The sequence below is a fragment of the Molossus molossus genome, unplaced genomic scaffold, assembly GCF_014108415.1.
Source record: "Molossus molossus isolate mMolMol1 unplaced genomic scaffold, mMolMol1.p scaffold_m16_p_6, whole genome shotgun sequence".
Classification (NCBI taxonomy): Eukaryota; Metazoa; Chordata; class Mammalia; order Chiroptera; family Molossidae; genus Molossus; species Molossus molossus.
Genome location: NW_023425399.1, coordinates 18,563,054 through 18,579,565, shown reverse-complemented (window position 1 = coordinate 18,579,565; position 16,512 = coordinate 18,563,054). Strand labels below are relative to the sequence as shown.

Here is a 16,512-nt window from a genome sequence, read left to right as displayed (position 1 = left end):
ATTGCCCATACCTTCCTAAAATATTTCTCTTGCTAATATATACATATATATGTACACACACACACACATATATGTACACACACATATATGTATGTATATATGTATGTATGTAAAGATACTGTAGTCGAGTAGATAGAATAGGGAACAGAAAGAAGGGAACCATAACTGTGATCTAGGGCCAGTCATTCTCTTTCTCTGGGCTCTAGTTTTCTTATCTGAAAAATGAGATCATTGGACAAGACCATATTTAAGATCCTCCCCACCTCTAACAGTCTGTAATCTATCCCATTCATAATCTGATTGTGTTTCCTTTTATTTCATCTCTGATAGACAGTAGACCAAAGGTCAGTGAAGATTTCCTAAAATGAGGCGGTTCCTCTCCTGCAAAGTTTACTCCCTTTAGATAAAGCACCCCAGAACAAAATTCTGTACTCTTTTTTTTTTTTAATTCATTTATTTTTGTTACAGATGTTTCTCCTTTTTCAAATTTCTGTACTCTTTCAGCCTTGCTTGCTACAGATAATTTTTTAATTCATTTCCAGTTGCAGGTCACCAATGTTCTGTCCCAGCCTCTGACTCAGGCCACTGTTAAACTAGAACATGCTAAATCTGTTGCTTCTAGAGCCACTGTCCTCCAGAAGACCTCTTTCACTCCTGTAGGGTAAGTCATGAGCACATTTTTGTCAGGCACCAATAAACTTGTTTTGGAAAGTTAGCTTGCAGCAAAAATAACCCAGATTAATGGAGATATTACCAAGATCATAAAACCAAATTTACCTAAATTTTGACCTACTGGTATCAAAATCCTATAGTTGTCTCTGTCTTGTCATTGTTATATAAATAGTCAGTTTTAATACTTACTGTTTTTTTTCTGATGTATGACTAATATGTGTTTATTGTAGGAAAAAATATGGAAAAGCACAAAAAAAGAAAATATAAATCACCCATAATTCTACCAATTAGAGATAACTACTGTTAACATTTTTTTGTCAGTTTTTTTTATACATATATATATCTATAGATATAGATATATATCTTTATATATATTTTAATCCTCACCTGAGGATATTTTTCCACTGACTTTTTTTTCCTTTTTGGTTAGAGTGGGAGGGAAAGAGGGATGGAGAGAGAGAGAGAGAGAGAGACATTGATGTGAGAGAGACACATTGGTTGCCTCTTGCACTACCCTGACCAGGTCTGGGTTTCAAACCCTCAACTGAGATACTGAGAGAGAGAGAGAGACAGAGAGAGAGAGAAAAACATTAACATGAGATTAATTGGTTGCCTCTCCCAGTATCCTGACCAGATTCGAGAATCAAGCCCACAATTGAGGTATGTGGCCTTGACCCAGGATCGAACCCTTGCCCTTGACTGATGCTCTAACTGCTGAGCCAAACCAGCCAGGGCATATTTTTAAAATAAATTAAGATTGTGTTTTATCTGTAACAATGTGTCATGACCATTTTCCCATAAGAGTAAATATTCTTTTACAGCTTTATTTTTTTTATTGGCTGCATATTATTATGTAAATTTTTTAAAATGAAAGGTAAATTTTATGTGAAACTTTGTTGAATGTTAAATTAGTAAGTTAATGAGATCCGGAACTTTGAGTTTTAGAAAATGCAATTCTTTTTTTTTTTAATCCTCACCCGAGGACTTTTTTCCATTTTTTGTTCAGATAGAGTGGGAGGGAGAGCCCTGGCCGGTTTTGGCTCAGCGGTTAGAGCGTCGGTCTGCAGTCCAGAGAGACCCGGGTTTGGTTCCTGCTAAGGGCATGTACCTCGGTTGCAGTTTGTCCCCGGCCCTGGTTGGGTCATGCGGGTGGCAGCCACTCGATGTGTCCCTTTCACGTCGATGTTTCTCTCTCTGTCTCTTCCTCTCTTTCCCTCTCACTCTATCTGAACAAAAAATGGGAAAATGTCCTCGGGTGAGGATAAAAAAATAAAAATAAAAAAAGTGAGAGGGAGAGAGGGAGGGAGAGAGGGAGGGAGGGAGGGAGGGAGGGAGAGAGAGAGAGAGAGAGAGAGAGAGAGAGAGAGAGAAAGAAAGAAAGAAAGAAAGAAAGAAAGAAAGAAAGAAACATACATCGACATGAAAGGGACACATTGAGTGGCTGCCACCCGCATGACCAACCAGGGCCTGGGACAAACTGCAATCCAGGTATGTGCCCTTAGTGGGAACTGAACCAGGGTCTCTCTGGACCACAGGTTGACTCTCTAACGGCTGAGCCAAACCGGCCAGGGTGAAAATACAATTCTTAGTCATAGAGATATATAGGCAATAGGTGAAATAAAAATGCAAAATCATTTTTAAGACTGATCAGTGGAATAGTAAAAGACATTGAGGATTTTGCTGTGTAGTTAGAGTTAAGAATTCACTCTTTTTTTGTAACATAATGGGGATCATACTGTAGACTCACCTGTTTGGCATTTAATTGTGGAAGGCAATCCCAGGGACATGGGATTTTAGGAGCTGAGAGGGGAAACAAAGGAAAAAAGGCTTTTGAGACTTGAAAGAGTTGATTATTTTTTATTGTTTTAAAGTTTTCCCCACATTATAATAAAAAATGAAGAAGTGGTGTAGCCCTGGACTGTCTCAAGAAGTGCCTCCCTTTGCAGCCCATTTGTTATATTGATGACTTTCCCATATGAGTGCTTGCTAACCCCACTGTCATTCTTAACAGGGATGTTTTTGAACTGAACTTTGTGAATGTCAAATTGCCCAGTGGTTATTATGACTTCGCTGTCAAAGTTGAAGGTGACAACCGTTACATTGCAAATAGTGTAGAGGTAAGTGCTTTTCTTGTCATCCCATTGCCATGCTAACATATCCAAAGAAATGACCAAATAGGCATATGGCATTAATTGTCTAGGAAATTGACTTCACTTTGCCAGCAAGTTAATGTGACTATATTAAAAGAGGGATAGGTTTGAAATATGTTGTTTGACCAACTTAACCAAGAACTTGATCATAGCAAGTTTTCTTTTATTTATAAATTAATGCATTTTCCATTATAACTTAACATTAATAATTTACATAAAATTTGGGAAGTAGAAAAAATAAAAATCACCCATAATTCCACTGAGGTATAAATATTCTTTTTTTTCTTTTTAATTATTTTTATTAATTTATTTTTGTTATAGATGTTTCTCCTTTTTCCCCCATTGACACCCTCCTCCTTATCCCCCCCACCCCGCCCCGTCCCCAGCTTTGTTGTCTATGTCCATTGGTTATACATACATGCATATAAGTTCAGTGGTTTATCTTCTCTCCCCACCCCCACCCCCACTTCTGAGGTTTGTTGGTTTGTACCCTACTTCTATGACTCTGGGTCTGTTTTGTTCATCAGTTTGTTTAGTTCATTATAGTCCACAAATAAGTGAGATCATGTGATATTTGTCTTTCTCTGCTTGGCTTGTTTCACTTACCATAATACTCTCCAGGTCCCTCTATGTCCTCTCAAAGGATAAGAGATCATTCTTACAGCTGCATAGTATTCCATTGTGTATATGTACCACAGCTTTTTTATTCACTCATTTACTAATGGACACTTGGGCTGTTTCCAGATCTTAGCTATTGTAAATAGTGCTGCTATGAACATAGGGGTACATATATTCTTTCTGATTGGTGTGGCATAAGTATTCTTAAAATGTTTTGTGTGGTGGACCTTGATAGATTTAGAACAGTACTTGATGCTAATTAGTCAATGAAAAACCATCAAGTGACAGATAGCGTTGTAATGAGCTATCTGAGTAAAGTACAAAAGAAAATTGATAATCTTTCATAATGAAATGGGCTTCATATGTTTAGCTCAATCTGGCTGTGTGGAAGATCCAAGTGGTTTTAGGGATGGAAAGCTATGCTTCATTTATCTCATGCTTTGTGGGAATGAGGTATTTCACATTAGTGGTTTTCTTAGCTAATTGAAGTTTACCACTTCAGGCACTATCTTTCATTTTAACCTTTTCTGGATAGACATTTACAATGAATTATACATTTTCCCACTTTCTTAAACAATGGGATATGGTTTAGTCTTTTCTTATTCTGAATTAGGATCATGAGCATGAACCCTTTATTAAATACCTATGACATGAGAAGTACAGTAGTTCTGTGTGCTTTTTGTACATTATTTTATTCTTAGGACAACCATAGGAGATGGGTGGAGTCATCTTCATTTCATAGATGAGGTTCAAAGGGGTAAAGTAACTTGTCCAAGCTCATCCAGCCTATACTTGGGTAGATCCCCTGTACAGTTCCAGTTTAGTTGCTGTGTCCTGGTGAATGGAAGCTGCCGAGCTCTATGCAGCTTCAGCAGCTGGCCTTTTTATTTGACTTTCTCCTTTCAGCTGTCATTTCTCAATGTTTCTGCCCCTGTTCTTTGCTGCTTCTACTCGACTAGTAACTAGTCCATAGGCTTTATTTAAAATTCCACTGGTTCATATAGCCCTTCAGTTTTCTTTTCCTTTTTTTTTTCTTAATTGATTTTTAGAGAGAGACGAAGGGAGAGGTAGAGATAGAAAAATTGATTGGCCACCACCTACATGCCCTCCACATTGTTGTGCACTCTTTTGGATTAGGGGAATTTGGAGTAGTACTGTTCCTTTCCTGAATAGTTAGATATATGCTGTTTATGACAACTCTTTTCTTCACTATCAAATATCATTTTCTACTCACTTTTTTAATTTTAATATTTTCATTTTGAAATAATTTCAATCTTAAGTTGCAAAAATATTATGAAGCATTTCCATGTACCCTTTACCCAGCTTTCCTAAATGTTAACATCTTATATAACTAGTATGATTATCAATATCAGGAAATTTATACTGATAACAGTACTGGTAACTAGTCCATAGGCTTTATTTAAAATTCCACTGGTTATCCTACTAATGTCTCCTTTTGGTTCAGGATTCAACCTAGGATCATATAGCCCTTCAGTTTTCTTTTCCTTTTTTTTTTCTTAATTGATTTTTAGAGAGAGACGAAGGGAGAGGTAGAGATAGAAAAATTGATTGGCCACCACCTGCATGCCCTCCACTGGGGATCAGGCCCACAACCTGGCATGTGCCCTGACCGGCAATCAAACCAGCGACCTCTTGGTGCATGGTCGACACTCAACCACTGAGCCACACCGGCTGGGCAGCCCTTTAGTGTTCATGCTCCTTTAGCCTTCTGTAATTTAGGATAATTTGTCTTTTATGGCTTTGACACTTTTTTTTTTTTTTTATCCTCACCTGAGGACATTTTTCCATTTTTTGTACAGATAGAGTGAGAGGAGGAGAGAGAGAGAGAAACATCAACGTGAAAGGGACACATCGATTGGCTGCCACCCGCATGACCAACCAGGGCCGGGGACAAACTGCAACCGAGGTACATGCCCTTAGCGGGAACCGAACCCGGGCCTCTCCGGACCGCAGGTGGACGCTCTAACCGCTGAGCCAAACCGGCCAAGGCAACACTTTTTAAGAGTACTGGCTAGTTACTTAGTGGAATACCCCTCACTTTGGGTTTGTCTGAAGTTTCCTTATAATTAAATTCAAGTCATGCATTTTTTTTTTTTTTTTTTGCAAGAATACTCCAAAAGTGACACTCTGCCCTTGTCAGTGCATCCTGTTAGGAAGTATATGATGTTGATATGTAAGTCTTTTAAAGTTTTTTTATTTTTAGAGAGAGAGGAAGGGAGGAGAGAGAAAGAAACATCGACCTGAGAGGGACACATCAACTGGTTGCCTCCCGCACAACCTCGACCAGAGCCAGGGACGAACTGCATCTGAGGTACATGCCCTTGACTGGGATCGAACCTGTGACTCTTTGGTCTGTGGGCTGATGCTCTAACCACTGAGGTAAAAGGGCCAGGGCTGTCACAGTCATTCTTTTTTTTTTTTATCCTCACCCGAGGACATTTTTCCATTTTTTGCACAGATAGAGTGGGAGGGAGAGAGAGAGAAACATCGACGTGAAAGGAACACATCGAGTGGCTGCCACCCGCACCACCGACCAGGGCTGGGGACAAACTGCAACTGGGGTACGTGCCCTTAGCGGGAACCGAACCCGGGTCTCTCTGGACCACAGGCCGACGCTCCAACCGCTGAGCCAAACCGGCCAGGGCTGTCACAGTCATTCTTAACCTCTTTCTTTTTTTTTTTAATCTTCATCCGAGGACATTTTTCCATTTTTTGTACAGAGTGGGAGGGAGAGAGAGGAAGAGAGAGAGAGACGGAAACATCGATGTGAAAGGGACACATCGAGTGGCTGCCACCCGCACGACCAACCAGGGCCGGGGACAAACTGCAACCGAGGTACATGCCCTTAGCGGGAACCGAACCCGGGCCTCTCCGGACCGCAGGTGGACACTCTAACCGCTGAGCCAAACCGGCCAGGGCAACCTCTTTCTTTTTACTCTGATTTCTGGTCAGTGACCAAGTCTGTTGATTCCACTTTTGAATGTCCTTTGCATGAGCCCTTTGTTCTTCAGTCCCAGTGTTCCTACTCCGGTAGAGCCCTGTATTCTCTATCTAGACTAATAAGGTAGTTTGTAAGTAGTTTCATTGTCTTTGATCTCTGCCCCTTTCATTAAATTTTACATAAGTTCCACTAGACTGGTAAAATCACTGTTCCTCTGCTTAAACATTTGTTTGGTTTCCTGTTGTCCATGAGAGAGGTCTGGACTCTTCACTATGGCTTAGAAGGTCCTCCACAAGGCACATGTTGATGCTTCAGTCTGGGTGCATCCCCATCCCTTCAGGTCTAGCTGCTCTTGACTGCATATGTACTCATTCCTTTGGACTTCTCCTGTTTCCTCCATCAGTGCTCTTGCCCTTTCTTGCTCATTTGATGAACTACTCATCCTGTAAGGTCCAGTTCAAATGTTGCCACTTCATCTGTGCTTCTATAGAACTTAACTTTATTTATTAGTATGCACTATTTTATTTTTTCTGTTTTTTTTAATTTACTTAATTTATTTTTGTTGCAGATGTTTTTCCTCTTTCCCCCATTGACACGCTCCTCCCTGCTCCCACCCCTTCTTCACAGTATTGTTGTCTATTTTAAATACACATAAAAGAACAGAGAATAATACAATGATACTCATGTACCTACCAGCCACTCATCTTTTTCAGACCCTAACTTTTTCTGTATTTACTCCTATTTTTTTTTTAAAGAAATAAAACTTCTATGTAATAAATCTAAGCTCTCTGTATTTATCGAACACCTTTTCTTCTCTTTTTCCCAGATTTTGGGTTTATTATTCTAATGCTAGTTTTTACATTTCTGCTACACATATAGTATGTCTTTTTATTTTTTTAATCCTCACTGGGCATATGTTTTTAGAGAGAGCGGGAAAGAGAGAGAGAAAAACATCGATGCGATAAAGAAACATCGATTGGTTGCCTCCCGTATGAACCTCAACTGGGGATTGAACGCTCACCTTGGGTATGTGCCCTGGTTAGGAATTGAACCTGAGACTTTTCAGTGTATAGGATGTATTTCCAATCAACTGAACCACACCAGCCAGGGCTATAGTGTGTATTTTTAAACAATATAGTGCATGGATTTGCATCTTCTCAAAATTTATATATTGCATTATACTGTATGTTTCATTTGCATTTTGCTTGTTTTCACTCAGTATTAATTTTAGGACAATTAGCCATTAATTATACATGTAGAATTAAAGCAATATGCTTAAATATGGATAATTACTATAAAAGTAATCATTTTTTGTGAATAAATCAGATTTTATTCATCCATTTTCCTATTGTTGGACATTGAGATTTTCACTATACAAACAATGCTGCTGTGGACATATTAGTACATGTTATCTTATCTAGAGCAGTGATTTTCAACTTTTTTCATCTCATGGTACACATAAACTAAAATTACTAAAATTACTAAAATTCTGCAGCACACCAAAAACTATATAGTATTTTTTTGCCCATCTGACCTAAAAAAAGGTATAATTTTGATTCATTTACACCAGATGGCTATTGTTGTGTTGGTGGTCATTTTTTTATGCAACCGTGCCAGGTATTGCATATTTTAAAAATTCTTGTGGCATACCTGTTGAAAATGCTGACCTAAAGTTGTGGGATGATAGGATGTGCTCATCTTCCAGCTTTATTAGGTATTGCCAAATTGCTCTTTTCTTTATATTCTTACTAATTTTTGGTATTAAGAGTTTTTTTTTTTTTTTTTTTTATCCTCACCCGAGGACATTTTTCCATTTTTTGTTCAAGTAGAGTGGGAGGGAGAGAGAGGAACTGAGAGAGAGGAGAGAAACATCGATGTGAAGGGACACATCGAGTGGCTGCCACCTGCACGACCAACCAGGGCCGGGGACAAACTGCAACCGAGGTACGTGCCCTTAGCGGGAACCGAACCCGGGTCTCTCCAGACCGCAGGCCGACGCTCTAACTGCTGAGCCAAATTGGCCAGGGCTGGTATTAAGAGTTTTTGATGATCCCGATATGAAATGGTATCTGTTTTTAAAGAAAATTAATTTATTGGGGTTACATTGGTTAATAAAAATATATCTGTTTAAGGTGTACAATTCATCATAATACATCATCTGTATATTGTGTGTTTACTACCCCAAGTCATGTCTCTTTGCATATGAAATAATATTTTGTTTTAATGTCTTTCCTTGGTTTCTTGTGAGATTGAGTATCTTTTCTTGTGTTATTTGGCCATTTAGGTTTCCTTTATCTCTTTTTTTTTTTGGTTTATTGTTAGTCTTTTTTTTTTTTATCCTTACCTGAGGACATTTTTGCATTCATCTTCAGATAGAGAGAGAGAAACATTGATGTGAGAGAGACACATTGACTGGCTGCCATCTACATGACCCCAACTGGGGCCTAGGACAAACTGCAACAGAGGTACAATGCCCTTAGCAGGAACCAGACCACGGGCCAATGCTCTAACCACTGAGCAAAACTGGCCAGGCATATTGTTAGTTTTTTTTATTATTGGTGTGTGTGTGTGTGTGTGTGTGTGTGTGTGTACATATATATATATATATAGTATATATTGAGGACACTAATCCTTAGTCATAAGCATCAGGTATCTTCCCCCAGTGTTGCTTTATGGCATCTTTTGATTCACAAGAGTTAATTTCAGTAAAGCCTATTTAAAAATTTTTTTTTCCTATATTGTTTGTGCTTTTTTGTCTTTTTAAAAAATCCTATGCTGCTCGCCCTGGCCAGTTTGACTCAGCAGTTAAAGAGTGTTGGCCCACAGACCATGGGGTCTTGAGTTAGATTCCCTGTCAAGGGCATATGCCTGGGTTGCAGGTTTGATCCCTGGCCCTGGTTGGGGTCATGTGGGAGGCAACCAATTGATATGTCTCTCTCACATCAATGTTTCTCTCTCTTTCTCTCTCTCTCTCTCTCTCTCTTTCTCTCTCTCTCTCTCTCTCTTCTCTCTCCCACTCTATTTAAAAATCAGTGAAAGCTCGGCCAGTGTGGCTCAGTGGTTGAGTGTAGACCCATGCACTAAGAGGTTGCCGGTTCGATTCCCAGTCAGTGCACATGCCCAGGTTGTGGGCCCAGTCCCCAGTGGCAGGCATGCAGGAGGCGGCCAATCGATGTTCTCTCATCAATGTTTCTATCTCTCTCTCCCTCTCCCTTTCTCTCTCTCTAAAATCAATAAAGAAAAAATATTTAAAAAAGAAAAATCAGTGAAAAAATAGAAAAATATTTTCTGGCGAGGATGAACAACAACGAAAAATTTTGTGCTGCTCCAAGGTCAAAAGATATTCTCCAGTATTTTCTTCTAACAATCTTTAAGTTGTTTTTGCTTTATAGAGTTTATTTTTGTTGCTATAGTATTTTACACCCTGTCTATAATTCTTTTTTTTTTTTAATTTTTTTTTTTTTATTTGTTAGAGAGAGAGAGAAACATCAGTCACCTGCCTCCTGCATGCCCCCTACTGGGGATCAAGCCTACAACCCGGGCATGTGCCCTGACTGGGAATCAAACCAGGACTTCTCATTCCATGGGCCTACCCTTAATCCACTGAGCCACACTGGCTGGGCTATAATTCTTTTTTTTTTTTATCCTCACCCGAGGACATTTTTCCATTTTTTGTTCAGATAGAGTGGAAGGGAGAGGGAGGAAGAGAGAGAGAGAGAGAGAGAGAGAAACATCGACGTGAAAGGTACACATCAAGTGGCTGCCACCCACATGACCAACCAGGGCTGGGGACAAACTGCAACTGAGGTACATGCCCTTAGAGGGAACCGAATCCGGGTCTTTCTGGACCACAGGCCGATGCTCTAACCGCTGAGCCAAACTGGCCAGGGCTGGGCTATAATTCTTATTGCATTGTATTATCATTCTTTGCTTATGTGTTACTCTTTCATTGGGTTGGGAACTCCTCTTGGGTAGAGACCAAATTTATTTTTTCAGTGCTTAGTTTTCATCTCAGACCACTTAGAAGAAGAAAAGGATGGAGTGGTCGAAAGATTTTTCTCACTTTCCATTATATCTATAGTAACTCATCATCCAGGGTTGAGCCTTTCACCCTTGCTTTTTTTTTTTCAATAGCTTTATTAATTCACATACCATCATATTGAGGATATAATTGTGCAGCCATTGCCACTATCTAATTCCAGAACATTTTCATCACCCCAGAAAGCAATCTCAGGTCTACTAGTTAGATACTCCTTATTTTCTAGGACTATATCCTCCTCCCAGTCCTGACAACTAGTAATCTATTTTTTGTCTTTATGGTTTACCTGTTTGGGACATTTCATATAAATGGACTCATACAATATGTAACCTTTTGTATCTGGCCTTTTTACTTAGCATAATATTTTCAAGGTTTATGTTATAGCATATATCAGTACTTTATTTCTTTTTATGACTGAATAATATTAAATTGTATGGCTATATCACATTTTATTTATCCATTCATCAATTGATGGACATTTGGGTATTTCTACTTTTTGGCTAATAAATAATGCTGGTTTATGAGCATTCATGTACAAGTTTTTGTTTGAACACCTATTTTCAGTTCTTTTAGGTATATACTAGGAATGGAATTGCTGGCTCATATAATAACTATATTTAACTTTTAGAGGAAATGATAGATTGTTTTTCAAAGAAGCTGCACCATTTTACTTTCCCACTAGCAATGTATGAAGGTTCCACTTTCTCTAAGTCCATGAGACGATGCTCAGTCCACTGAACCACACCAGCTGGGCAGGTTCCACTTTCTCTATATCCTTACCAACACTTGTTATTATCCTTTTTTTTTTTTTTCATTCTGACCATCCTAAGTATGAAGTAGTATCTCATTCTGATTTTGATTTGCATTTCCCTGATGGCTAATGATATTAAGTATCTTTTCATGTACTTTTTGGTGATTTGTACATCTTTGGGGAAATGTCTATTCAGATCATTTGCACATTAAAAATACTTTTTTCTCTCTCTGGCCAGTTTGGCTCAGTGTTTAGAGTGTTGGCCTACGGACCAGAGAGTCCCGGGTTCGGTTCCCATTAAGGGCACGTACCTTGGTTGCAGTTTGCCCCCGGCCCCGGTTTGGGTTGTGTGGGTGGCAACCACTCGATATTTCTCTCTTACGTCAATGTTTCTCTCTCTCTCTCTTCTTCCCTCTCTCTCTACCTCCCTTTTTTTTTTTATCCTCACCCGAGGACATTTTTCCATTTTTTGTTCAGATAGAGTGGGAGGGAGAGAGAGGAACAGAGAGAGAGAGAAGCATCAATGTGAAAGGGACACATCGAGTGGCTGCCACCCGCACGACCGACCAGGGCCGGGCACAAACTGCAACCGAGGTACGCGCCCTCAGCGGGAACCGAACCCGGGTCTCTCAGGACCGCAGGCCGACGCTCTAACCGCTGAGCCAAACCGGCCAGGGCCTACCTCCCATTTTGAAGATAAATGCAAAAATGTCCTTCGTGAGAATAAAAGAAAAAAATACTTTTTTCTCTCTCTTTTTTTAATCCTCACCCAACGATATTTTTCTATTTATCTTCAGGAAGAGTGGGAGGGAGGGGGAGAGAGAGAGAGAGAAACATCGACGTGAGAGAGACACATCAAGTGGTTGCCACCCACACAACCCCGCATGACCCTGACCAGGGCCAGGGACAAATTGCATCCGAGGTACGTGCTCTTCATCGGAATCGAACCCGTGACTTATTGGTCCGCGGGCCAATGTTCTAACCACTGAGCCAAACCAGCTAGGGATTTTTTTGTCTTTTTATTTCTCCCTTTCTGATATGTATACCTCTTGTTTTCTTTTCTAATTATATTATTTATATTTTTATACTCTTGAGTTAATGACTTCTTTTTATATTCTAGGTATAAAAAGAGATACATGATTTGCAAGTAACTTCCTCACAGTCTGTGGGCTGTCTTTTTTCTTGTTTTCTTTTAAAGCACGAATAATTTTAATTTTGATGAAGTCTAATTTCTTTATTTTTCTTTCACTGCTTGTGCTTTAAGTGTTATATCTAAGAAACCATTGCCTAATCCAAGGTCATGAAGATTTACTCCTATTCTCTTATAAGAATTTTGTAGTTTGAGCTCTTACATTTAGGTTTCTGATCCATTTTGAGTTAATTTTTATATATATGCTGTGAGGTATGGGTCTAAGTTTCTTCCTTTGCATGCGGCTAATCAGTTGTCCCAGCACCAGTTATTGAAAAGACGATTCTTTCCCTATTGAATGTACTTGGCATCCTTGCCAAAAATCAGTTGACCATAAATTTGAGTTAATTTCTAGACTTGCAGTTTGGTTTTATTATTCTGTATTTTTATCCTTATACCAATACTGTGCTGTCTTGGTTACTGTAACAATTTGACGTTTTGTGCAAACATCAAATCTGGTGTTTGTTCAGGTGTTTCTGTGGTTGTTGGGAAAATTATCGAAGTACAAAATAACAGAAATGGTTAATAGCTATTATTTGTGCAGTGAAATAAGCCCCCATTGTGGCATTGCTGTCCCTTTACTTCACAATGATGGAATAAACACTATAAAATCTCCCCTCTCTCTCTTTGTTTTACATTAGAGCTTTATATGTGCGTGCATGCTCTGACCTCTGTCACATAGGCAACTTTACTTTGTAATTTCAGTAATAGTCATACTTACAGCCTTAGAGTGGGTCAGCAGGTCCTGTTTACTCTCCTGAGGGATGCTTGACATTGGTCAGAGTGCATTAATGGTGGTTTGGTGTGGAAGGCCTGTAATAGCACTCATTGACATTGGACTTGCTGTCAGGGGAAGCATGGGTTTTAGAACTGTCTTTGGCATTAATTGCATCTAATGCACCATCATTTTTGACAGTAATGAGCTAAACAGGGGGTTATTACTCAGCAGAAAGACTGCATTTCCTGGAGTTAAAACATTTTTTGAGGTGTATGTGGCATGCAGCACAGGCAAAGAAAGTACTCAGCATGATTCACTATAAAATAGGCTTAGCTGCATTTGAAGCAGCTAAACAAGCCCTCTTCCTTATAAAAACTAATCTTGCAGTGTTCCTTTAAAGGAAGAAGCAGCTAACCAACAGGGATCCTATTCTGAGCATAAAGTTACTATGATTTTTATTTCTCAATTTGCTTTAAAAGAGGAGCATAAAAACACTTTACAGTGTTTCCAGAGACCCATTTGTAGTAAGATTTTAGGACCAGAATGACTTTTTAAAAACTGTTTTCTATTTAAGAACTGCCTTATAGTGTTTCTGTATAATAAAGAAAGCTGCAACGTAGGGGGCCTTTTGAAATTAGGGCTGCGAGCAAGCCAAAAATGACTTGAGTTCACTGCAATTTGTCCTTCTGTCATTCCATGTGTCTGTATTGTTTGGAAATGCTTATGATGTTTTTAGAACAAACACACAATTGAATCTTGATTAGCAGGCCTTAGTGACCATGTTATTGTTGCAAGTTTATAGTCAGGATTCTAAGTAAAAACTCAATGGCTTCCTTATCACTATAATTAGCATACATTGAAGAGCCTTACACAAGTCTTTTTTTTTTTTTTTTTTTTATCCTCACCCGAGGACATTTTTCGATATTTTGTTCAGATAGAGTAAGAGGGAGAGAGAGAGAGAGAAACATCGATGTGAAAGCGACACATCGAGTGGTTGCCACCCACACGACCCAACCAGGGCTGGGGACAAACTGCAACCAAGGTACGTGCCCTTAGCGGGAACCGAACCCGGGTCTCTCCAGACCACAGGCCGATGCTCTAACCGCTGAGCCAAACCGGCCAGGGCCCTTACACAAGTCTTTAAACATCAGTTTGTGTATATCCATTTGCTAAAAGAATAATTATTTTTAAAGTCATACATATTGGGTGGTACTTTTTAATACAAACATATTTATAAAGAAGATATATGGCACACAATCTCATTGCTCAGATAATCCCTATTTAAAAAACAAAACAGCCCTGGCCAGTTTGGCTGACTGGTTAGAGTGTCGGACTGCAGACCGGAGAGTCCCGGGTCCAGTTCCTGCTAAGGGCATGTACCTCGGTTGCAGTTTGTCCCCTGCCCTGGTTGGGGTCGTGTGGATGGCAACAGTCGATGTGTCTTTCACGTCGATGTTTCTCTCTCTCTCTTCCTCCCTCTCTCCCTCCTACTCTATATGAAGATAAATGCAAAAATGTCCTCGGGTGAGGATAAAAAAATAATAAAAAAAACAACAAACAAACAGGAGTAAAATATGCATGTAGTTAAAAAAATTCAAGGTACCAAAAGATATATAATGAAATATAATAGCCTTCTTTCAAACCCTCAATCCAGTCTTCCTCAGAGGGAATGTATTTATTTATTTATTTAATCCTCACCCGAGGACATTTTTCCATTTTTGTTCAGGTAGAGTGGGAGGGAGAGAGAGGAAGAGAGAGAGAGAGAGAGAAACATTGACATGAAAGGGACACATCGAGTGGTTGCCACCTGCACCACCAACCAGGGCCGGGGATAAACTGCAACTGAGGTACGCGCCCTTACGGGAACCGAACCCCGGTCTCTTGGGACCGCAGGCTGATGCTCTAACCGCTTAGCCAAACCAGCCAGGGTGGAATCCATTATTAATAGTTAACTGTTCCCTTTAAGAAAAAGGATTCATGTATCAATTAATGTCTGCATATTCTTTCTTATTTACACAAAAAAGATCATTCTGTAAGCAGTCGTATTCTTTACTTTCTTTGCTGTTGTCACGAAGTAGAGGCTCCCAGCTTTTTCCTTGGGTTTATTCAACTTGATTGCCCCTCCCTCAAATAATTTACCCAGTTGCTTAGACTCAATGTCAGGCAGTGATGTTAAATATAATTCTGACAGTACATGGCTGTGTATTCAAAAGTAGGAGTCCGTAGACACCAACCTCATTCTTTTGAATTGCTCCATAGTAATTCATAGTGTACATATACCATTATTTATTTAACTTGTCTCCTGTTTATGGACACTTAGGTAAGATGATGATTTCAAGATCACATTTACAAATTAAATGAGTGAGTCCTTAAGAGAATGAGTTACAGGAAATGAACAAGAAATTATTTAATGTTGATGAAGATTGCAGAGTAATTATCTATGAAGACAGATTTTTTATTTTTTTTTATTGATTTTAGAGAGGAAGGGAGAAGGAGAGAGATAGAAACATTGATGAGAGATAACATCAATTGGCCACCTCCTGCATACCCCCCACTAGGGGTTGGGCCCACAATCTGGGCATGTGCCCTGACCAGGAATCGAACCGGCAACCTCTTGGTGTGCAACCACTGAGCCACACTGACCAGGCCAGATTTTTTTTTTATTCCTCACCTGAGGACATTTTTCTATTTATCTTCAGATAAGAGTGAGAGGGAGGGAGGGAGGGAGGGAGAGAGAGTGAGAGAGAGAGAGAGAGAAACAGAAACATCTATGTGAGAGAGAGACATCAATTGGTTGTCTCCTGCAGGACCCCGACCAGGGCTAGGGGCGAATTGAAACCCAGGTACGTGCCCTTGACCAGAATCAAACCTGCGACTCTTTGGTCTTCAGGCTGACACTCTAACTGCTGATCCAAACTGGCCAGGGCAACAGATTTTTTTTATAATAGCATGGGGTATTGCTAAATTCCTACCCCTCCCCCAAACTAGAGGACTGCCTAAGACCTGTTGCTACACATTTTCTACTTCCCAGCCAGGGATACCTCAAGGCCAACTCCTGTGCTTTTGTAGCATTGTGTATATCCCTCCATTAAAGCAGCAGCCTGGTCTCTTATAATTTAACTTTGCATAATTTAGGACAGGAAGAACACCTTGCCATCTCTGTATATCCCCTACACCTAGATGCTCCAGGTGCTCTAGGGGGATGTGGGGAAAGTGGTCTCAGTGAGGTGTCTTTCTAAAATTCAGTAGCCTGATCAAAGCTCTTTGGCTGCTTCTTTGCTTGAACCTGCCACTCTACTTTTTCTTCAAGTGGAAGTATGTAGTGTCAGTGCCTCTCTGGGTTGAGCTTTATATAGCAAAGCCTGCTCGGTCTCTGAGCCTGGTATGAGTTGTAAAGCTATTTGCTCAGCAGA

General features: G+C 39.8%; 1 protein-coding gene across 3 annotated transcripts in view; it reads left to right on the top strand.

The window, feature by feature from the left end:
* Nucleotides 1-16,512, top strand: part of RPN2 (ribophorin II) — a 61,434-nt gene that overhangs the window by 27,678 nt on the left and 17,244 nt on the right. For all 3 annotated transcript variants that reach the window (XM_036244517.1, XM_036244519.1, XM_036244518.1), the window contains exons 8-9: nt 543-661; nt 2,684-2,789. In XM_036244517.1, the coding sequence (XP_036100410.1) occupies nt 543-661; nt 2,684-2,789 (225 nt within the window). The remainder of the gene's footprint in view (nt 1-542; nt 662-2,683; nt 2,790-16,512) is intronic.